The sequence below is a fragment of the Vigna angularis genome, chromosome 5, assembly GCF_016808095.1.
Source record: "Vigna angularis cultivar LongXiaoDou No.4 chromosome 5, ASM1680809v1, whole genome shotgun sequence".
Classification (NCBI taxonomy): Eukaryota; Viridiplantae; Streptophyta; class Magnoliopsida; order Fabales; family Fabaceae; genus Vigna; species Vigna angularis.
The window spans coordinates 1,430,836-1,455,173 of record NC_068974.1 but is presented as its reverse complement, the minus strand read 5'-3'; the positions used below and the strand labels follow the sequence as shown (position 1 = coordinate 1,455,173).

The 24,338-nt window shown below is 29.7% G+C and overlaps 2 protein-coding genes across 5 annotated transcripts; one reads left to right on the top strand and one right to left on the bottom strand.

The window, feature by feature from the left end:
• The first annotated feature begins 2,040 nt into the window (after positions 1 to 2,040).
• On the top strand, positions 2,041 to 9,458 carry LOC108340730 (carotenoid 9,10(9',10')-cleavage dioxygenase 1). Its single transcript, XM_017578280.2, has 14 exons — positions 2,041 to 2,363; positions 4,206 to 4,276; positions 4,526 to 4,540; positions 5,076 to 5,187; positions 5,355 to 5,454; positions 5,899 to 5,961; positions 6,190 to 6,300; positions 6,381 to 6,565; positions 6,679 to 6,817; positions 7,179 to 7,296; positions 7,388 to 7,489; positions 7,707 to 7,958; positions 8,352 to 8,463; positions 9,302 to 9,458. The coding sequence occupies exons 1-14, from the start codon at positions 2,142 to 2,144 to the stop codon at positions 9,329 to 9,331; spliced, it is 1,632 nt and encodes a 543-aa protein (XP_017433769.1). The 5' UTR covers positions 2,041 to 2,141; the 3' UTR covers positions 9,332 to 9,458.
• A 1,391-nt stretch (positions 9,459 to 10,849) lies between these two features.
• On the bottom strand, positions 10,850 to 15,551 carry LOC108339625 (nuclear transcription factor Y subunit A-9). 4 transcript variants are annotated; one of them, XM_052877340.1, is made up of 9 exons: positions 15,499 to 15,549; positions 15,195 to 15,264; positions 14,846 to 15,034; positions 14,461 to 14,621; positions 13,514 to 13,620; positions 13,261 to 13,326; positions 12,439 to 12,603; positions 11,720 to 12,106; positions 10,850 to 11,148 (listed from the first exon to the last, which is right to left on the bottom strand). In XM_052877340.1, exons 4-8 carry the CDS (start codon positions 14,603 to 14,605, stop codon positions 11,750 to 11,752), a joined length of 840 nt encoding a protein of 279 aa, XP_052733300.1. In that variant the 5' UTR covers positions 14,606 to 14,621; positions 14,846 to 15,034; positions 15,195 to 15,264; positions 15,499 to 15,549; the 3' UTR covers positions 10,850 to 11,148; positions 11,720 to 11,749. The 4 variants fall into 4 exon arrangements, with proteins under 4 accessions (XP_052733300.1, XP_017432280.1, XP_017432281.1 ...); XM_017576791.2 differs by lacking the exon at positions 14,846 to 15,034 and having other exon boundaries at positions 15,499 to 15,551; XM_017576792.2 differs by lacking the exon at positions 15,499 to 15,549 and having other exon boundaries at positions 14,846 to 14,931; positions 15,195 to 15,409.
• Between the last annotated feature and the right edge of the window lie 8,787 nt (positions 15,552 to 24,338).

Here is a 24,338-nt window from a genome sequence, read left to right as displayed (position 1 = left end):
TATTTGGATATTGTGTGGAGTGTATTGATGTCACAGTTTGAAATGAGACTATCATGACTCAATTAAAGATAAAACTCATATAGTAAAAAAATACTTATGGTGAAATTTGAAAAAAGTCTTCATCGATAGAATTGTTATTGAAGATTATATATGCATATTTATGATTTAACTTGTTTTATGAGATATGACTATGAAGACGTGAACATAGGATAACACCAATAGTTATTATTTTTATTATTATTTTTAAAAAATTATTTTATAACTTAATAATTTTTTACTAGAATAAAAACACGAACATAAATGTGTATAGCGCATGTATTTCTAATGATTTATGTAAGATAAATTAAAACCTTAACATTTTATTTAATTATCATTGTTTTCAACTTATTCTGCTTCATTTATTTCAATGAAGTATCAAATTAATAAAATTATAATTAGGTTCATTAATTACTATATTCATCAAAATATACACATATATATAGTTCACATAGTTATTGTAATTGATATAATCACATGTTTTTATTAAACAACAAATCATAATCACATCGTTATATCAATACACAAGTTATACAATAAATATAGTAAATTACCTTAATTACGTATACTATTATATAGTCACCTCAATTAAAAAACTCTCACAACATTTAATAGAATAAATTAAATACATACATACATTGAATAATACATTAATTATTTATTAATTACATCAATAACTTCAAATACAAAGAAGTTAGTCAGGAGATAGACATAAAACAAAGGTTTTGAAATGAATGATGATAGTTTTGTTTTATAAGAAGAGTTTTGTTTAGGGTAGTAACTATAAAATAAGATTAAGGAGTGAATTGCATGTTTAGTATTTATATAATTTTGAAAGATAAAAGTCATCAAGAAATAATTAGAAGACTATAAACAATGGTTAACTATTCAAAATAATATGTATTTACTTTATAGAATAGTAAACTTGTTTCAATTTTGTATGAATATTTAATTTAGCTATATATTTTAACTCAAATTATAAATCACGTTAAATTAAAACAACCTGTGTTTAATCGATCTACTTTTTAAAGTTATTCAAAATTTAAAATCATTACACGTTATTATTCTCAATTTCGTTAAGAAATACATGTTTTTCTTTTTTCCTGATTGTTCATTTATTAATTTAAATATACATGGAAACATTTTATAAAAAGACTCTTAATAAAGTTACTTTTAATATCATAAATTTTATGATTAAATATGTTTTTCATTTCTTAATTAGAATTAGTTATTTTTTAAAATTTTGTTCTAATTTAGTTTTTAATTTTAAAAATATATAAATTTAATCATTTTAACTAATTTTGTTAAATTTATTTAAAATTTCAAACATATTTTTTAACTAACATTAAAATAAAAATATATCAAATAGTATTACATATGTATAAAATTTATTTTTATCGTTATATATTATTTAAGATATTTAAATTGAGAAAAAAATGTAAAGTCATCGGTCAGTAAGAAAATAATGTAAAAACAAAAAAAAAATTAAAATGTATAAAAGTAAAATGTACACTCGAGTATATAACATTTATAATTAAATATATTTTTATTCCTTAATTTTTAATAAAAATTAGACCTAGTCGATCTTCAATATTTTTTTTAACAAATTATGATAAAATAGAATAACATAATAAGCGGACACACATTAATGTTTGTTTATACTAGTATTTTTATTCTTTTCGTATTTTTGTTTCTAATTTTTTTGTTACGATTTTCAAGTCTCATTGTCATAAAATTCTGTTCACCGTGGCATTGATCAATAATTAAAATTACAGATATTATGTAAGGATATTTTAAAATTAATATATCACTTATTAATAACATTAATCGTTGAAATATTTTAGTAATGGGGAAGAATTTAAAAGATAAATGAGGATAAAATAAAATGTAAGATCAGTATTTGTGTCCCACAATTCAGAATCATCGAGATTGTGATCGTGACACAACGTGGCAATTGCTATGCCAAACAAGGCCTTAACAATAGTGAGCCATTGGAAGATCAGCCACATCAGACCAAAGCCATCATTCAAATAGTGACACCTCCACTCACTAATTTCCACACCCTTTTCGTAAAGCTCAAAGCTTTGTTGCAATCATTCAGTCAAATGGGGGATGATGGAAAGAAGAACGGAGGAGAGGGGGAGTTGGTGAAGGTGGAGCCAAAACCCAGCAATGGCTTCACCTCAAAAGTGATTGATTTGTTGGAGAAGCTGGTGGTGAAGTTTTTGTATGACACTTCACTGCCCCATCACTACCTCACTGGTAATTTTGCTCCTGTCACCGAGACCCCTCCCACAAAGGACCTTCCTGTCAAAGGGCACCTCCCGGTTAGTACTTTTGCCTCTTGCTTTGTTGAATTTTTGCTTTATTCAATTCAATTGAAGTGTACTCATGCTTTATAGATTGTTTGACAGTGCTTGGTGTTATCCAATCATAGATTTTGTTATGCAGGGGAAGACTGTTGTTTATTGTTATTTGAGAAATTCCAGTCAAGATAATTTCTGACCGGTTGATTGATAATGTTAAATTTCTACTTTGACAGTGTATGAAAATTAAACTTGTATTGTTGTATAGTTGTCCGTCTGAGGAACATGTATCGTTGTCATGTTTCTTGAACTTGTGGTAAATAGTTGACAAATTCGGCTTCAATTTTAGTCACATGTAGTCCAAAAATGATGTGAATCCAACCGGGTAGAAGAAAAATGAGGTGACATAGTTTTTAATGAAGTCCAATTGACAATGTTTTTGGCTGCACTAACTTTATTTTATTTTATTTTATTTTTGTTGCAAATAATTGCATGAATGAGATGTTACAATACCAAGAATGTTGACTGCTAGTGGGCTGAGTTTTATTGCTTTTGGGTGACTTTTGGTTGCCACAATTTCATTACAATTAGTCATTAAGTAGTGGGATCATTATTAGTTTAAGTGGGATCATTATTAACTTAAGTAAGATGTAATTGCAGTTAATGAATCCTTTTAAACTATGATGGCTAAAGCTTCTATATTACCTGAACCATTTTTATCAATGACGCAAGTTGAGTTTTATTCAAAAATATTAGAGTTTATCTCGTTTTATTTAGTGAGAGTGATTCTCCTATGTTATTGAGCTATTCAAGAACCCTTGGTTGTATTAAAAGATTTTTCCATCCTTTATATGTTGTCTCCCTTGAAAAGAGTGATTATTTCCTTTTACCTTTTCTTTTCACCTCTCCTTCTTCCTTCACTGAATTCAGGAACTCACTTTTGTCCAGGTTTATCTCATTGTCATATCTTTCGTGGTTATATCTTTTGTTTTACATGCCCAAATTAAGTGATTCTTGAGCTTAAATTAAAGTTTAAAACGTGAATGTTCATCTCGTTTTTGAATCACCTCATTTGGAGTTTTTTAGTTTGAGATATAGATGTTTCTAAAGTACTATCCAACCTGGAATTTCAGTCATTTTCCAATCCACCTTCTCACTAATTTTCCAAATTTCCTACAAGGTTCTAACCCAAAAGATCCTAAATCAGCCCTTGTGCAAATGGGGTTTACATGAAAAAAGATTGAGAATGCACCGAAATCACAGTTCTGGATTGTTTTTTAAAAAGTTGGTGTTATTGTATTTCATTTTATCTGTTGTGGTGTTATGACCTTATATTTTAATTCTGAATTTGAAGTGGAATACTTAGACAGGGAAATTAAAGAATTCGGATAAACAGAGAAGAGAGAGAGGAAAATGGAATAATTTTGATTCTCTAACATGGTGTGAAGTTCTTTAAACAAACATCAAATCATGCCATGTTTTATACATCATTCTCAAAGTTGAAAGTTGGTTGTTTTATTGATGAAGATCTCGTTATTGTAAGAATTACAATATCTAGATTTTCCTAATCTTTTATCACCGTGGAAGTAGTCCATGTCCGTCTTTCTGGCAGTTCTTTGCTTTTTATATAATTTCACTAGTATAATGGTGCTTTATGGCTCTGTTTAAATGCAAGACCTTGTTATGCTACTGGTCATGAAAATGTGTGGTATATCTTTGGCTTTCTGATTACTGTCCTTGAACAATGTTACCTGATATATAATTAAAACATTTTAATGTATACACTCTTTCACCGAAGGTCTGGAGTCTAGAGCAATATCCAGTCATGCCACTCATTCTCTACCGTTTATAACTGTCTTTCAGGATTGCTTGAATGGGGAGTTTGTCAGAGTTGGACCTAATCCGAAGTTTTCTCCTGTTGCCGGATATCACTGGTAAAGTTTTATTATTTTTTACATTTTTGAACTCTATATTATGAGATATTGAACAAATCCTGGCAAATATTCAATTTTTATGATACATGTAGCTTACAAGTATATTGATTTTCTTTTTACCATATTTACTTATTATTCAAAAAGGTTTGGTGTTAATATGGAACTTTTTAAATTAGTCTGTTTCAAAAAATGTGATCTTAAAGTGGATTTTGACTCTTATACCGTGCTTTCTCTCACTGTTTTTGACAGGTTTGATGGAGATGGGTGTGTCCTTCTCTTCCTATATGCAAACACATATTTCTTTCAAGTTTGTTATAAATGAGTTGTATAGACTGGCCATATTTTCTGGATCTATTGGAATTTGGAATTTCTTGGGATAGTGTTTAGCATCAAACTTCAATCAAAATCTCAACACTTTTTTCTTTTTCCAGAATCCCTACATTTCATTGAGAGGGGGAGGGGGGTAGTTGGTAAAATGATGGAGTAAATGGACAAATTGAAACTATAGATACTAAATTTAACATAGAGTAAAAGTATAAGGTCCACAATCTTAACTAAGCCTAAACAATATAGTATTCTAGATAACAAAGCACCTCCCATACAAATTTCAGTTCAATTGTTTGTGAATCAAACACCAGTTCCAATTATACATTCATTTCTGACTTTCTGCAGCTCACCATAATGGCAATTTCACTGTCTCTGATTTTCTTAAGTTTTGGGCTGCCAATTTATACAGCACAAAATTCATAGTTCTGGTGTCTATTCCTCCAATTTTTATTCATGTATCAATGAATTGCAGAATGATTCATGGTTTGCGCATCAAAGATGGAAAAGCTACATATGTTTCACGTTTTGTGAAAACTTCTCGTCTTAAACAAGAAGAATACTTTGGACGGTCCAAATTTATGAAGGTATAGAAAGAAAGTGAAAGCCTAGAAGCTGAGTGAAAATTTTAGTAGTTTTATAATTTAGAAATAATTTATTTTAGAAGCTGAGTGAAAATTTTAGTAGTTTTATAATTTAGAAATAATTTATTTTAGATTCCCTAGACAAACGTAGCTTCTTGTGTTGCTATCAGATTGGAGATCTCAAGGGTCTATTTGGACTTTTAATGGTTAACATACATATGCTGAGAACTAAATTCAAAGTGTTGGATGTTTCTTATGGAGGTGGAACAGGTAATTTGTGCTTTATGGTTCTTTTCAAATTTAAGGTCCCAGGAATTTCTTACATTCTGCAATTTTTGTTCAGTACCATTCAAATAGTACGTTGTGTGTCCCATTTGAAGATTCCACTGTCGTTATGTATGGGCTTCTTTTAAGTATTGGCACTTCAAAAAATATATCACTAGCATGGTGTTCAAGTTATCATTGCATCTTACAATGCTCGTATATGTGTACACACACTCGACAAATGCAAACGCACACATACTCGTACACACACTCGTACACATTTCATTACTATATGACTGGAGAATGCAGTACCTGGTACTTTGCTTTGCTGATTACCGTTACACATATTTTGGTGAATTCTCCTAGTCGTTTTTGACTGGGAATATTAAGCTCTTGTGCATCACTGAAATTGTTGAAACTAACTTGTGTTCATATTCCAATTTCTACCAGCCAATACTGCTCTTGTATATCACCATGGGAAGCTTCTAGCTCTCTCAGAAGCAGATAAACCTTGTAAGTACCATTTGTGCCCACTTTTTTTTTTCTTTCATGAATGATATAAGCTTGCTGATTATATCTGAAATGCCATGGACTGTATGGAACTAAGGGAATGAAAGATTCATCAAGTTATGATCTTAAGCGGACAGCGTTCTTTCCTTTCTCATGGATACTTGCTAATTATACTTGTTTTGACCTCTTCTAGTCTCCAGGACTGAAGTAGTTTCATTTTGAATTTTGCAGATGCTATTAAAGTTTTTGAAGATGGTGATTTGCAGACACTTGGAATGCTAGATTATGATAAACGATTGGGCCACTCCTTCACTGCTCATCCAAAAGTTGATCCATTTACTGGTAAAGCGATCTTTAAATGAGTGATTAAATTGTCTGATTCAATGGAATATTTGTCCAACAAATAAATATTCTGTATGCAGGGGAGATGTTTACATTTGGCTATGCACATACACCACCATATATCACATACAGAGTAATTTCAAAAGATGGTTATATGCATGATCCTGTACCCATAACAGTATCAGATCCCATCATGATGCATGACTTTGCCATCACAGAGAATTATGCAATATTCTTGGATCTTCCTCTGATTTTTAGGCCAAAGGTATTACAGGTGTATCTGTTCTTATATTCCGGAAAAAAACACACATATTGACTTTGTACATCAATTGGTGGCAATTAATGAATTTGACATTGTGGATTGAAACCCTTTTTCAGGAAATGGTGAAGAATAATACATTGATATTCTCATTTGATTCAACCAGGAAAGCCCGTTTTGGTGTGCTACCTCGGTATGCTAAGGATGAAAAGAATATTAGATGGTTTGAGCTACCAAACTGCTTCATATTCCACAATGGTATACTTGTTTATTTCGTTTCTCATTTGTATGTTCATTGATATTCCACAAGGATATGCTAATACTATTTTGTTCTTGGCCCTTCGAAAACAGTCTCCTTTTATTTATCAAAATGTGTTAGATGTGGTGTTTGTCCTTCAAAAGAATAAATTAGACAATCTGGTATATTTTTCCTGCCACAGTAAGGACGATGTCTTTTGGCTGTATATAGTACAATAACAATCCTTGCAGTAACATTGCATAAAGTTGTCCATTGTGACATACTTAAAATGTTTGAATTCTAAACCAGGTTCAATTTATGCTCTGAATTATTTATTTCTACAGATTTCTCAGTTGTAAAATTTCATGTCATTTTTTTCAGCCAATGCTTGGGAGGAGGAAGATGAAGTTGTTCTGATCACATGCCGCCTTCAGAATCCAAAGTTGGACAACGTCGGTGGGGCTGTCCAGGAAAAGCATGAAAATTTTTCAAATGAGCTGTAAAGGACTCATTCTGACATGTAAATTTTTGAGAAAAAAAGAGTTTACTGCATAATTGTTCTTTATTTATGAACACTTAACACTTTACAGGTATGAAATGAGATTTAACATGAAAACTGGTGAAGCTTCTCAAAAGAAATTGTCAGCCTCTGCTGTAGATTTTCCTAGAGTCAATGAAAGCTACACTGGCAGGTAAGCTCATTCTCTCCATGTTGAGAAAATTTAGCGAAGTCAAAGTACTCAATAACTTTTGAACAGGTCTATCTCAATCATATGTCAATTTGATAACTTTAATCCAAATAAGGTCATGTTAGACATCACTATGAACTTTAACATCTCAACTATGTTGGTTATGTTGTATTTGATAATTTTAATCATCATGGTCACATTTAATCTTTCATTTCATCAGGAAGCAGCGATATGTTTATGGTACCACATTAGACAACATTGCAAAAGTTACCGGCATAATCAAATTTGATTTGCATGCCGAACCAGATCATGGAAAAGAAAAGCTTGAAGTTGGAGGAAATGTTCAGGGACTCTATGACTTGGGACCAGGAAAGTTTGGTTCGGAAGCTGTTTATATCCCTCGTGTCCCTGGAATAGATTCTGAAGAAGATGATGGATACTTGGTCTTGTTTGTACATGATGAAAATGCAGGGTAACACCTTTCTCTACACACTTGAAGCAGTGACTTCTATAAACTTATTTTTAGGTTTTACAACCTTTTTGTTCATACTAATATACTAATTATAACTACTAGTTCTTACACCTTTTTGGTTTGTGATCCTTGTATTATTAAAACCTTCCATTTTTCTTCTTTCTGCTACAGAAACTCTTACACTTACATATAGGAAGAAGGAAGTAATTACAGAAAGATAATGCTTTGGACTGATTATGAACATGCACACATATTGTATACCTTTACGTTTTACAAATTGAAAGTGCCTTCTATAGTACTAAGATAATGATATCCTCTTAAAAATTGTCTATCAAGTTTCTGTAATCTGCATTACAATTGCTAACTAACAGAATTCATAATACAAAACTGCAGAAAATCATTTGTGCATGTCATTGATGCAAAAACAATGTCAGCAGATCCTGTTGCGGTTGTGGAATTGCCCAATAGAGTTCCATATGGTTTCCATGCCTTCTTTGTGACTGAGGTTTGTGTTGCTTCATATATTTCAACATTGCATTTCTTCGTCTCTTTCTTTCCTCCACATCACTCAGAATGTTTATTAAGCAACCATTTTCTTCTGGGTCTATTCGGTAGTGAGGGATTGAAAATCTAAATGGTGAATGAAATAAGTGAAAATTAGAAGTGTTTGGTTGAAGAAAATCAGTAAAGAAATAAACAAAAAAGATATAGAAATGAATGGGAATAAGGTTAAATATGTTTTTAATTATTAAACTTGCAAAATTTGAAATTTGTCCTTGTTTTAAATTTTAATATAATTTGGTTCTTTAACTTTAAAAATGAATGAATATAATCTTTCTAACCTAATTTTAGTAAACTTTTTCAAGGGGTTGTTTCGAGTTGATGTTTGAGTTGTTTATGATACATTTAGTTTAAATGTCAATCTGGAACATCATTTAATCTGTAAAAAAATTAATACTTTTAGGTTAAGAAGATTATATCTATTTATTTTTAAAGTTTAGGATCAAAATAGGTAAAAGTTTTGGACATAAATGATTTTTAATTTTGCATACTAAAAACATATTTAATTCATAAATAAAATAAAATATTGTACCTTTTTTTTTTTCAAACAACCAACATTATCTTCAGTTTCACTGTTTCATGCTACCAGACAAGCATCAGGTTTGCTGCTAAATGAGCTGATAAAAATCACTTTTTTTTTATGAAGAAGTAATCAATAGTTCCTCATTCATTGCTTACCTTTTGTTCTGTTGAAAGTGCTTATACATCAAAATATTACCCTCATTTCTTCTTCCACTTTAAGAGGATGCCACTAATTATTGTTATTGTTTCTCTTTGGGCAGGAACAATTGCAAGAACAAGCAAAACTGTGATAATGGTTGCAGCCTCACTGTGTTGTTCTGCCTCAATCTTTGTATACATTTTGCTACAAATAATGGAATATACTTTAAGATAATAATATATTAAGCAATACTAAAGATTAATGGAATATTCATACTAGTTACTCGTATCATTACAATTTTAATAAGAAATGTTCAATTATTTTCATAATTATTGATATTTTTATGAAAAGTTTCATGCCTGAAAAAATATCATTAATTATTTTTCATATTATCCGAAAGTAATTACTTATTAAAGTCACTACAAATATCACCTAAGAGAAAATGAAAAGTAAAAATGAGAAAAATTTAACTTAGATACATAATAATACATCTCACGAATTGCTCATATCCTATTCTCTAACATATAACAGTAAGATAATTTGTTTTTATTTAAAATCTATGCATAAAAAAATTGAATATGTTTTTCATTCTTCGTACTCGAGTTAAATTTGTTTTTTATCCATTGAAATTTAAGTTTATATTTTTATATTAAACTTAAATTACCATGAAATTAAGTCATCCCAACTTGCAATTTTATTTCCTTCGTTCCTCACCAATTATCAGTTTTTTAGCAAAAGGTATTTTTTTATCTGTTATTTCTTAAATTTCAAGATAAAATATTCCTTTTTCAATTATACATTTAATTCAATTAATATGAATAGGAAAAATAAGTTATGATAACATAGAAAAAAAATATAATGACATATACACTGAAATAAGAGTATTAAAAATGTATACACACTTTCTTTACTTCTGTACAGTAATATTTTAAGGTTCTTATATTCACAGAAAATATTTGATTATTCATTTTTAATAAATTAACTATTATAGTCCATTCAGTTTTCTCTATCCAAATGTATAATAAAAATAAAAATATGGTATAATTAAAGAAACACATTATCTTAAAATTTTAAAAATAACATTCTTTTTTTCAAACCCATGCTTTTATTATGCACCCATATAAATATTAAAATTCCAACTTTACCCTTCAATTTAAACTTTTTTTCTTTCTTAACTAAGTTCTGAAATTCATAATTTTCAAAGCATATTAAATCAATATTATATTATTTTTTAAAATAGTAATATAAAAGTTATTCATAATTTTTTAAAGAATAATTTTTAAATTGTGCAAAATTATACTTCTAAATTATACAATTCATAAATATTTCCTATTACACAATTTAAAAAATATTACTGACATAGAATCGAAATGGTTTTAAATTACATAACTTTTTTTATGTAATAAATAATTTTTGAATTGTACAAGTTACATAAATAAATTCCAACAAGAAAGGAGTACGGCGACAAAGGTGATATCAAAGGGACAGTTTTGTCTTTTGCACACCCCATGGAGGTGCATGAAGGACAAAGGTGATATGAAAGGGACAGTTTTGTCTTTTGCACACCCATGGAGGTGCATGAAGAAAATCGTGGGGGTGCAAAACGAAATTGCCAACAAGATCAAAAAATGACTCATGCAAACTTCAAGCATAACAATGTGCAAGAAAATATAGGACAAAACAGAGAGAGTTTTTAAGGTTTTATGCAGCATATGTCTGAAATCACTTCAAAGTTTAATCAACTGTCGCATAGTTCAAAGCATAAAAAAGTTCTGAAACCAAAGTGATTTTTTCTTTTCTTTGTCATCCCATTAACAAATGGACTTGCAAAGAGAAAACAAAAGCAAAGGGAGAGACCAAACAAGGAATAGAGTACACCATGACACTGGTCTCACCACTTAACTGAGCCAAGAATGATTTGCCTTCAATACAGCATCATAAGTTGAATGAGATTAAGCCCTTCTTCACCTGCAAAATATCAAACCTCACATCAGACATCAGACAAATTCAACAAAAAGCTCACTATACAATAACAAACAAAACTTTTCTATAAGCACTTCTGAGAGTGAAAGATTGAAATGAGTTTCTCCATAAGCTAAACTTAACATGCATAAACCAATATATAGAATTTAGCTGGTCAAAGACCAGAATTTCAACTAAACATGTCCCGAAACTTAGATGTTAAATTGAAATTTGTTTATTTATCAAATTTTGATACATTTCGATCCTTAAACTTAAAAAATGAATGAATATAGTCTTCTTCATCCAATATCTTTAATTTTCTTTTACGTGTTAAACAACGTCTAGTTGACATTTGAGTTGAAATATGTCAAACAGAGTAAACAATTCAAAAGCTAGCTTGAAACGTCATTTGACAAGTCTAAACAATTTATGCAGGTAGATTAGAAAGACTATATCTATTAATTATTAAAATTTGGAGATTAAACTATATGGGACAAAGACAAATTCTAATTTCGTATCAAAGTTTATATATATATATATATATATATATATATATATATCTTGTTTTTTCTGGTACCTAAGTGTTGCTGTATGGAAGAGGGAAGTACTATTTGAAAGCCCCAAGAGGGTCTCTCTCTTTTCCAAAGTAGTCTCCTCCCTCCTTTTTTCCATTCACTTGTGAAAGGTATAGTGCTGTAAGACAATTTCCATTATGGTAACCATTGTTGAAACTCTGAACTCTGTGCATGTCCTGAACCATGTTTGATGAGGCTAGATTCTCATTGTTGGTGAGCCTATGCAGAGTGTTAAATGAGTTTGCTGAGGGGTTTGCACCACTATTGTTGCCTTCGTCAGAAGTGACACTAGAACTGTTATTTTCAAGCTTCTTTGTGTTGAGAAAGCGACCACCATTGCCTCTTGCCCTTCTCATGGCGTGTAGGTGACGAGATTCGTGCAGGTATGGCTGTAAGAAATGAATGAAACATCTGAGGCCATGGCAATGATCAATTCCACAACAATGGCAAGAACTGAGATAAAACTATGTGAATACAAAACATTCACAAGCACCTCACCAGTAACCAGGGTGAGACAAGGTGAAACTGATACAACAATCAGGTAATTTGGATTCTTATTCTCTAGAGGGAGAAATTCACTTTAGAGAACAAAGTGATTTTGTTTAAACTTCACAGTTATTTTGTTTTTCAACTCTGTTTCATTCTAATTCTTTTGATGATAGTAGACCATTCCTCTTAGCTGCATGATCCTCTTCCTAAATAAGTTGAATATGAACCATACCTTTCTGTTTCTGATTACTTTCTTTTCAAGCTCGGCCTTAGCACGTGACTGTCTTCGCCTCAAAATACCATGATACTGCTTTGCATTGACATAAACAGGCTCGTCTTCCATTTCGAGTGGCAAAGGCATTCTAGCTTGATGCATTCCATACAATGGAGGGTTTATCTAGCATCATACCAGTATCTGTTAGGACTAGCAATGAAATAGTATTGCATTTACTTGGTTCAACAAGAATATTAGAAGTCATAAAAGTCTCAGGCAAAAGAGTGAAAGAAAAGGGAGGTTGAACTTAAATTTAGATGCAGAAGTAATGCTCGTCAATGGTACACAATCATGAAAACATGTGCAAATAATTTGTTTATAAAAAGTACATACCAAAGAGAAAATGAATTACATTAAATTGCATGCTCAATTTATAAAACCAAAAACTAATATAGGTTAATAAGTTTTTAATCTCTAAACTTGGACACAAACAAAATTGGAATTCGTCTCTATCCCAAAATTTGATATATCTGTTCATTCTTTAAGTTTGAGAATAAAAAATGTATTAAAGTTTGGGATAAGACAAATTTCAATTTTACGTTTAAGGAGTAAAAACATATTTAATCCACTAATATATGATTACTTAAATACTTCTAAACCATATTCAAAAGAAAAGAAAAGAAAAACTACTTACAAATGGTAATATCAATCCACATACAACTAGAGAGACACAAAATCATAAAATGTCGAAAAAATATTCCTTTTACTGAAAAATAAACAAGCCCATTAAATAGATGGGATTTTCTCAAATACTGTACAGAAAATTGCAACTTATCATACCATAACTTGTTGCCCATAAGTAGTCAATATTTGACCATACTGTGCATCTGAATAAGATGTCAAAACCTGCATCACATATTGAGGAAGCTTATAATCTTAACTTTTAAACCCTTAAAGATGTAAAAGAAATTACATAATATGGGAGATATTAAGGAGCTATAAACTCACAACTATGAATGAAAGGTTCATGCAGTGTGTGACAAAAGTTCTCTGTACCTAACTATCTTACAAAAAGTAATTTTAAAGGCCTTACAACTGAATGACCAACAAATTCTGTGTGAGGATTGGGAGCAAGGTATTTGTCCATGCTAAATGAGATTGAAGACAAGTCATGTTTGATGTTTTGGTACTCTTTACCACCTGATGCCAACAAGAAACTTATCAGTATACATTATATTCATATATAATGCTGATGCATGTGGAGATAGGCATTAAGGTGAACTCTTAATTTACCAATTAGAAGTCATTATTTGAAACACAATTTTCTCATTTTTTTAACACAGTTAGAATCTTTTGTCAGTGAATTTCCTTTGAGAAAACTACTTGCTGTATACATGGAAGTCATTTGCTAACAACAACAAAAGCTTAATAAGTGCTGTCCAAAGCAATAAAGGGAATCTCAATCAATTGAATCCCAATGCCAATTAGGGCAAAAGAAGGTCTTTCATTCCCTTGGATCTCTGAATTACCTCAAGAATTACACTCTTATCTGTTCAAATAGATGGTGGAAAATTACCACTAGCATGTTGATTATTCCAAATAGTTAGAATTACAAGAGAAAAACAGAAGTTGGTTATTCCAAATAGTAACAAATAAAATTATTATGAAGCAAAAGTCTAATAAGATGCTGGCCAAAATACAAGCACCTATGATGCATGTATATATGATGCATGGATACGATACGTGTATTGGATATGACACATAATAAGATACCATAAGTGATGTATGCATATTAAAAAATGTACAAAATTCTTAAAAACATGAAAAATATATGATTGCTATTGTGTGAATATAAATTAAAATCAAATGAATTAAAGTCAAAATAAAAAATCATAAACTATTGTCATCATAAAAACATTAAAGCTTTATAATTTAGATACTTTATTGATTGATAAGTATCAGTAAATAGTAAAGTATCTCAAAATATCGGATACAGATATGCGACACAAATTGAAATATAGGTGGATCATAGACAGACACCTGTCTTATCAGTTTCAGGCAGTGAAGGAGAACCATTTAACCGATCAGCTGAAGATGATTTGGAGGCATTTTCTCCAATTGCGCGCCACCAAGGATGAAACTGAATCTGCTCACCGTAATCATCACAGTCAGGTTTTCCTGGCATCTTAGAAAATTTTTCCCTGGAACCACACAAAGATACAACAAAATTCAAAAACCATGGATGCACAAGAACATAATCAAGTTGAAAAAAGCATGCCATAAAAGAAAAAAGGATGCTCAGGATCAAATACATCTCAATCTGTTAACTCCATTACAGAGCTGGAAAAGCTTAATGATGTTGAGACTAAATTGCATGCCGTGAAAATGAATCTATAACTGAACTGAAACAATTTTGAAGATTTACCCTCCACTCAAAATCCCAGAAAGACTTGAGCTTTATCAAGTTCTGTTGTTCTTGATTAGGGATTGTAGCTAGCATGGAATCCTATACTGTAAAAGGAAAAACAAAAAGTAATGCTATTATTGACTACCCTTTTCCATTGAAAACTCAAAATTTCCTTTCCCATGCCTTCTTCCCAACCTAACACACATGCTGAAAACAAAATTTTCCAAACATTAATCATGAGGAAAACGAATACAAACAAACAAGCAAACAGAGAAACACCCTCAAGAAAGTTAAAGTCAACTTTGAATAAAAAACTAGAGATACTGTGACTTGAGAGAACAAAGGCAGGAACTTGAGAAGAACTTACTATGAAAAGCTTCAGTTTTCAGAATCCGAATTGCATTAAGACGAAACCCATTCTCTCTCTTTCTCTAAGCCTGCAACCTCATCAGAGACAATGGAGCATGATGCAGTGATGAAAATGAGAATTAACTTTTACGAATAATAAGGAAATAAATAAATAAATAAACAATTTTTTGTTGTCGTCTAAGATGAAAATGTAAGAAATATATTTTATTTCTACTTCACGCAAAGGTCTTTGTCAGTGTCTGATGTCTCCCCTTTGGAAGAAAACTAAGAGAAAATGCAATAAAAAATGAAACCTGCATTACCTAATTACTTGAGTGTAATGTAAGAACAATGATGTGTTGACAAAAATTGCACCTTTTCTCAATTATAGAATGAGACTTAAGAAGAAACATTGTTGAAAAGTATATCTAGCTTCATCTTCATGTTACCTAGCTCAATATAGAATATCGAATAATACTTCAATTTTTCATCTTTTATTTTTTTAAGTTTAGAACACCTATGCTTTATTACAAGTGTAAAAAGTTTTACCTTCTTATATAACTTTTATTATAATTAATCTTCATATATTATTGTAGCAAAAAAGATATTCCGTACGAGAATAACATTGTTTATACTTTGGAGATAAAATAATAAAATAAAAAATTGATAAAAAAAATTGTGAACTAATATTAAAATATATAATAATTAAATTCTCACCTAACTGTGACACCTGTATATATTCCACAACGTGTTGCAATCACAAACAATGTGCATGGCCCCACCACAAAGACCCATCAACTTGTCTCCTTCCACTTATACTAAATTTAAGGTAATAATAATAAATTTATATAATTTTTTCTTGACAGTATTTTAACACAATAAATAAATAAATATATATATATATAATTTTTATTGAGTTTAAAATATGTTAGTATAATAATAAATAAATAATAAATTAGTAAAAAATTAATATATATATATATATATCATATAAAAAATATTGTTAAAAAATTTGTGTTAGAATTTTTTTTTCCTAAATTTAATCAAGATTAGTATTTAGAAAACCACGTCTCATGTTAGGTGATGGTTTAATTAGATGTTTTATAATCAAATTATTAACCTTAATGAATTTTAGTAGTTAATTAATTCCATCCATCCAATGAACATTTATATGGATAGATTATTTTGTTTCAATTATCAAAATATTTGATTTTTCACTTAAAAAACATATTAAAAAGTTATATCAATTAAAAATATGATAATTATTATATATATATATATATATTGTTGGAAATATAAATATGAATTAAAATTTCTTAAAAAAATAAAATAAAAGTAAAATTTTTAATTTATTATTTTAAAATTAAAAATTAAAAATTATTTTTATCCATTCAATAATTTAAATATTTGTTTGTGCCACGGTAAGATGTGACTGGGTGGATTTATTTGAATAGTTTGTCTGGAGGTGAGAGAGACATGCATTTAAATATTTAATGGCAACTAACTGCAGTTGGCATAGCAGAGTTTGGAAAATGGTGAGAATTTTGTCGTTTTGTGGAGAAATTGAAGGAGGGGAAGACACGTGCATGAGGCACGTGTTAGTTGCACTTCTCAACCTCTTTGATGAGTGTTGTGTTGAGTAAGCGACAAAGAAACGTGGCACCATCCTCAACTCTCTTAGCTTACTCACTCTTCACTCACAAACCTAAAGTTCAAAATTTTATATTAAAAGCCTTATTTTTTTATACCAAGATAATAATCAAATATTATTTATTATTTCTTTTTAAAGATCACCTTTTCACTGTAAATAATTTATCTGATAAAGAATAAAGGCCCAAGAATCTCTTTACCTTCAAATGTTGTTCACATTATCATGTTTGCCAAGCATGTATGTCTTTTGTTTCTTGTAACAAAAGTGTGAGGTTGGTTTGAGTTGTCACTACAAAATCAAAGGTCTCAATTGTGGTAAAAATATTATTTTTTAAATAAATAAAAATGTAAAAAATATTGCACGAAAATATAAAATAGAAAAAGTGAATGTGAAAAATGAAAAACAAAAGATATTTTCATACCATATTAAAATTTTGTTTAATTTAATTTTATAAAACCGAATTAATTAAAATTGAAATTAGGGACTGCGGGAAAGGCAAAATGAACTAAAGAACATTACAAGTGAAGCTTGTTGAAAGAGAAGAAAGTCAAGCTCGTCAAAAGAGAAAGAAGTGAAGATGATGCAAAGCGCGATCTCACAAAATTAGGGATTGCAAGAATAAAACAATTTCGCAACACTTATCGGCGGTTTACTTAGAAATTGTCGGAAATGTATTTTAAAAAATAAATAATGAAAACTTAGCTACAATTTTAAGAAAATCATCAAAAATTTACAAGGATTTTAGAAATCGTCGGAAATAAATCCTTGCAATATTACATTATTTTTGTAGTGGATAATTTGATTATAGTTCTAGTCAACCTGAAATGTTGAACACACTTAAACGACCATCGCTTGATTTATATACCAATACTTAAACATCACAGTGTATAACTCAACAAATTCTAGAATCATCATTCTTACTATGCTTGAACCTCCATATTTTTCTTAAGCGTCCATATTATGATTGAGAATTCATATTAAATACATGGTTTTACAACTTTCAAAATAGCAAACACCATTGTCATTCATCACACTTAAGTGGTCTTTCATTGCTGGCATTCATATTGACACTTGACTAACATTAAAGGATGCATGCAATGATAACTCATCATTTGAGCATCAATTGAGTGTAATCTACTACTCAAACAACATAAATTCAAAGGATAAATTTCACACGTCAATAAAAAATACATTATACTAAAACTAATAAATATGCTATGTTTAAATCACCACATTGCCATTTTTTCATACATAACAATTCATCCAACCAATTATACAAATTAAACTATCTAAGCATTAATCCAAATTATTGATGCTATAATTAACTCTTGTGACTTGAAAGTAAAATTGCCTATAATCAAAGTTGTCTTTATACACATTAATATTCAAGTACTTTTAACTGGACTTCTTTGTGATATAATTTATCAAATTTCATTCCCACAATATCTCTCATCGACAAAAACTAAAAAAAAAAAAGAACTTTTAACTAGACTTCTTTAGTTTAATTATATGTATTATTTTTATTTTTATCTATTTAAGAATTTATCTCTACTAATTAACATAAGCAAGGATTTATTTTTATCCTTGCAATTCTTGAATTAAACTAATTTAACATAAGCACACACTTTTGTAAAGATTTTAGTAGCATAATTGTTGTTACATGTTAAGTCTGAAGAGGTTTCATGTAAGTTTGAAACTCTTTAGGTGAGTTTAAAGTTTATATTGTATGCATGTCTGATATTTTTTAGTTTCATGTGCATCTTAAGTTCTCCAGTCACATATATAAATTATGGAGAACATATGTTACATGTGTGTCAAATATTTTTCAATTGTATGTACATCTAAGGTTCTTCAGTTACTTAGAATTTGACGAACTTTAGTTGCATATGCATACTATGATTTTTATTTGTACCTAAAATTTAAAGACATGGTGCTGCTTGTAAGTTGAAAGCTTTTTTGGTAATGGTATTGTAAAAGGTTATTAGTGGAAAATGATGTTCTCTTTGTCTAGATGGAGCCTTTGTTTTGCAATGTTAGGCTAAAGTCTCTTTACTTATGTGGAACTTTCAATTTCTTTTAAGCCTTAAAAGTAAGATGTTTCTTTTGTTGTGTTTGGAGGATAGTATATGGAAATAAAATGTGTTTTTGAAGTTCTAAGGATTCAAATTCATTATAGAAGTGTTCATGAGCTAGAGATATAATTTCAATGAGTACTTCATCTAATACACTAGCCAAAAGCAAATGCACTTGAACAAATGTAAGCCACTCCAATGAGTGTATCATCTAATATACCCATTTAGTGGAACTATTTTTAGTCAAGTAAAATATCATCTAACATCCATATTCAAGTGATTTTCCCTTTTGTAAGTTTTTTGTTACGTGAATGTATGTTTATTTGTAGAAATTATTAACTTGTGTGTGTAAATAATTTATTTCATTAATTTAATTGAATTTTGATACATATGTAGAAATATGCACGAAATCGAGATGCAAACGATATATGATCTATGATTTGAAATCACAAATTTGGGACGATTTATGAATTGTAGTTTGATGTGGTGTAATAAGTTAAATTTATGAAAAAGAGTTCCAGTTTCACTAATGATCAGTGTTACATAGACTAAGACATCAAACAATAAAAAAATGAAGGAAAGTTTGAACATTTGACATACTATGAATATCAAATTTTGAATACCTTAAACTTACCTCGTTGGTGTGGATTGGAAGTGTGAGATGCTTATATAAAAAAAGTGTTAATATCTAATGAAACTTGTTTAACATGGATCTTACAAAAAGTGTCACTAGATATTCTTTAAGTAATAGTCTTGATATATAAATATTTGTGAGCATTATAGATTTTTACACGCGTGACTGGATTTAATAAGAATACGATGACTTTGAATAGATTTCAAATGTCATTATTAGATGTTATAATCTAGAATTTTAAATATCTTTCTTATTTGTTCTTTATAACTTACTCTCATGTTTATTGTCTAATTTTGACTTGCTATAAATATATTATGCAAATAAACAATAACAAACCTTATTGAATGTTGAAGGAAGTCTTAATTCCGAAATATATATATATATATATATATATATATATATATATATATATATATATATATATATTTATATTTTGTAATATTCCAAAATATAGCATAATACTATATCATAGATTAATCACATATAACAATATGATAGATTAGTTCTTCAAGAGTTAGTAAAGTATTTAACAGTACAATTATCCAAAATAACTATAAAATTAAAAACTTTACTGAGTAACATAAGTCTGATACAAAACATAGGAAATAAATCGAACGGTTCTACCACTAGGTTTGTACAAATCATCCCATACCGAACGGTTATACAACAACCTGTATAAACCAATCGGTTTACAAAATATAAGCTAAGCCTAATGACCAAACGGTCCTAACTAAGCTACAGGACCCTCGCCTTCCAACGCTTGTTCCACCGAACACTCATCACCTTCTGCTCACATCCACAGGATGATCATTGCAATAGAAAAAAGAAACCGAACGGACAATAGAAGACAAAACAAGAAAGTAGGGTAAGCTAATGTAATTTAATTATAAACACACACACACACACACACACACACACACACACACACACACACACACACACACACACACATATATATATATATATATATATATATATATATATATATATATATCTCATACAAGTATATATATCTCATACAAGTTCAAGCCATGCAAAACCGAACGCTACCTCATGCCAACACCAAATACAAGCAATCATATACAAAATGAACACCACAATTCATATATTGACCGAACACTATGACTTGACCATTCAGATTGTATGAATATGTAGCTACAATCGTCCTTCCACTTGTGGTAGTGTAACAGCTGACACCAATCAAGCTACTACCCAAGGTTAATCCCATAATACCTACCTCGGCACCCTGAGGTGGTAGGACCTCCTGCTATTCTCATAAATGAAATATCTCTCTCTATGCGAGAATGATACTCATAGAATTTCAGGATGAACGCCAGCTTAGCAATATCCATATTCATACTTTACAATTTCTTAACCATCCATGAGATATTCCTCCTTGGAATTCTCTTCCACGGTTTTGAAAGCATAATTCTCATAAATTAACATAAACAGTCATTCATCAGTTATATTTTTACTCATAAGACAAAGAGAACCTGTGAACGTTGGAGACCGAAAACCTTCACACTACCCAAAAGATAGAATCAAATGGTCCATAACAGATACAACTGAAGAAATTGCCTAACGTAATTACTAGCTGATCATTAGAGAAAAACCGACCACTAGGAGCTTAGCCCAACCTTATGAGTTTAAAACGAACGTTTAAAAACTTAAACAGAATGCGTATAGCTCAGACCGAGCTCTAGTACGAGACCGAGCACTACCAAGAACGAGCACTAGTACAAGACCGATAACTACCAAGAACGAGCACTAGTACAAGACCGAGCACTACCGAGAACGAGCGCTAACACTAGCATTACTGCCAGTATAAGACCGAACGCTTAACAAGAAACCATCCACACACCTAAGGCCAGACGATCAGAAACGAGTAAGACTAAGAGACCAAACCCAGTTACTGACCGAGTACCTGAACATGGCCAAGCGACCAATCAGCATATGACCGGGTCGATCGCTATGACTACCGAATACCAGTGTATGACCGAACGCTATAATCCAATCGAATATTACTAAAGCCAAACGCTAAACGTAGTACGACTAAGAACGAACGTTAATACCAACCCGAAGACTGCCGAGATCGAAAACAAATACTTTTAAAGCTAAACATAAATACTAAATCGAACAACACTAAGTTAAAATATCACTACAAAACTGAATACCACTAAACCCGATTACATGACCTAACCGAGCGTTCAACAACGAGCTCTCTGCTTTCTACATAATTCTACAGAAATTCTCAACCAGTTCACAGGTCTCAGCAACACACAGAAATCAAGCCAATATCAAATTATTCACACATGCACACGTTCAACCAATCATTTCAAATATAAACAAACATAATTAAATTACTAGCTTCCCTTACCTCGAATATACCAGACACTTCCTACGCTTCCACAATTTTGACTAACCAGCAAGCAACTTTTAAGGCAACCTACTAATTTCTGATCAGTGAAAAGGAACCGACCAGAGGATCAAAGGCAGAAAACAGATTTAGAGAAGTAGATGATGAACACATGCAAGCTGAACAGTGCTTGCATGTATCAGAAAATACAGAAACTTCAAAGAACGAGTGAATTTAACTTACCAACTCCAAACAACAACTTGATGGTGAAATGAGAGACTCTTGCCACCAGGGAAAGACTCATGCACAACCTGGTTGATGATCAGAAGAAGGAAAATGTGAGAATTTGTAGAGCAAAGGAGGAGAATTTTAGTGAGAAGTAGGAGAAAATAAAACTCAGAAATTTGGAGAGAAGATGTGCATGCAGAAAATGGCTCGAAATTTTGAAAAGTTTATTTATATACTACCGTAAGAAACCGTTCGGTCCAACCAGCTGCATACATCTGGATTCCACTTTTATCTGAATTTAATGGTCCTGACATATATCATTTAAAATTTATATAAATAAAATTTAAACACCCTAAATTATTTTTAAAGATTCACCATTGTACACAAGCATACTTTCCTCGAGAAAGGTGTGGAGGTCAAATCTTAGAGTTTTTGTTTATTGAAGATCTCTTTTTTGTACTGTTTTTATTTTACAAATTTAATTACAATGTTAACTGATTAAATTGTTGCACGACCTTATCGATTGGAGCTTAGTTTTGGGTGTTGCAATTATAGGTACGAACAAAATACTATTTTTAATAATTAATAATCTTTCTTATCACCCTATCGCAGATTATTTTAAATACCACAAAAACTAATATTGTAAAAAATGATACTTAATTATAATGTGGAATATTACTTTCGGTATGTAAAGTAAAATACAATATTTAAATAAAAAAAAATTGTTTGAAAATAGTTATATGGTGAAAGATCATCTTAATTTAAATTTAGTAAACTAATGCAGAAAAGTTTTTAGTACTTCAGTCAAATAACCACAACTTTTAGATCAGTGATACAATTCTTATTTATCGAAAAAAAATATATAAAAGTTATGTATTTTATAATTAAGGATTAAAGATATTTGTAGCACTTAAATTTTAATGTAAAATTAAAGTTCATTTACACCAATACATTTTAATTTTTAAACTTTAAAAATTAATTAAATAATGTTTTTAAATCTTTTAATATATTAAACGTTTTAAACTAATATTTAAATCAATTGTCAATTGTATAAATAGTTTAAACGTCAATCTTATTTAATCTATCAACAAAATTGAATATGATTGAATTAAGAAAACTATATTTATTAATTTTTAAACTTTAAATATTAAATTATTTCAAAATTTGAAATAAAAACGAATTTTAATTTTAATATTAAAATTTAAGAATTAAAATCATATTTAATTTTTAATTAAAATGAAAAATTTTAGAAAAGAAACTGGATTTTAGACATTTTATAGGAAGAAAAGCATGTTTTATCCTTGAAAATTTAAATACTAGTTACTTATGTTGTTGTTATCCTAAAAACAGATGTTAAAATACACACACTCTTAATACAACACAATATGCGACAAAACGGCAGACACTGCATAATATATTCTTTCTTTGTTTTCCCATAAACCAAACACAACTTCTTTTTAATCTGAATTTGTTTTATTACACTATACTTAGTAATTTAATCATGAAGGAATCAAAAACTTTATTTTAAAGGGTTTCTATTTTAAGTAAAAAAGAGTCACAAAATGATGTATTAGGTTAGTATTTTTAGTTTACAGTCCATTCTATCTCACCAATTTTAGGATCTATAAGACGAAAGAATTTATAAAATATTTATATTATTAAATATATTTTTAATTTAATATTTTTTCAAACATTGTTAGAATTATTCAATGCTATCTTTTAATTTTATTTATTTATTTTAATATAGTTTTATTTTTGTTAAAAAAAGTCAATGGTTCCTTTCAATAAATCGATGTCAATACTATTTAGAGTGTGATAACAACAAAAGACATTGAATAAGTCCAACTTTGGTGTCTTACCATCATATATAATCTATTTTATCATCCCAATTTTAATTTTAGATTGATTTATGTCTGATCAAAATAAATATATAACATTTTCATTTATATACTTGAGTACATTATTATTCTTAATGTTGATAAGTGTAGGTTTTTCCTGGTTAATATTACTTTTAGGACATTTATCTATTTGAGTTTAAAAGTAAAGTAAATCTAAATGAAGGTTTCTCACTTTGAAGAATACCCATTTAGTTCAACAAAAATAAAAATATTGAATGAATTTCTGATTTATAAAAATCAAAATATTTAAATAAAATCATAAAATAGTTCTGATTGTTGGGAACAAAGCTAGAGTGTTGATATGGTCATTGGGAAATTGATTAT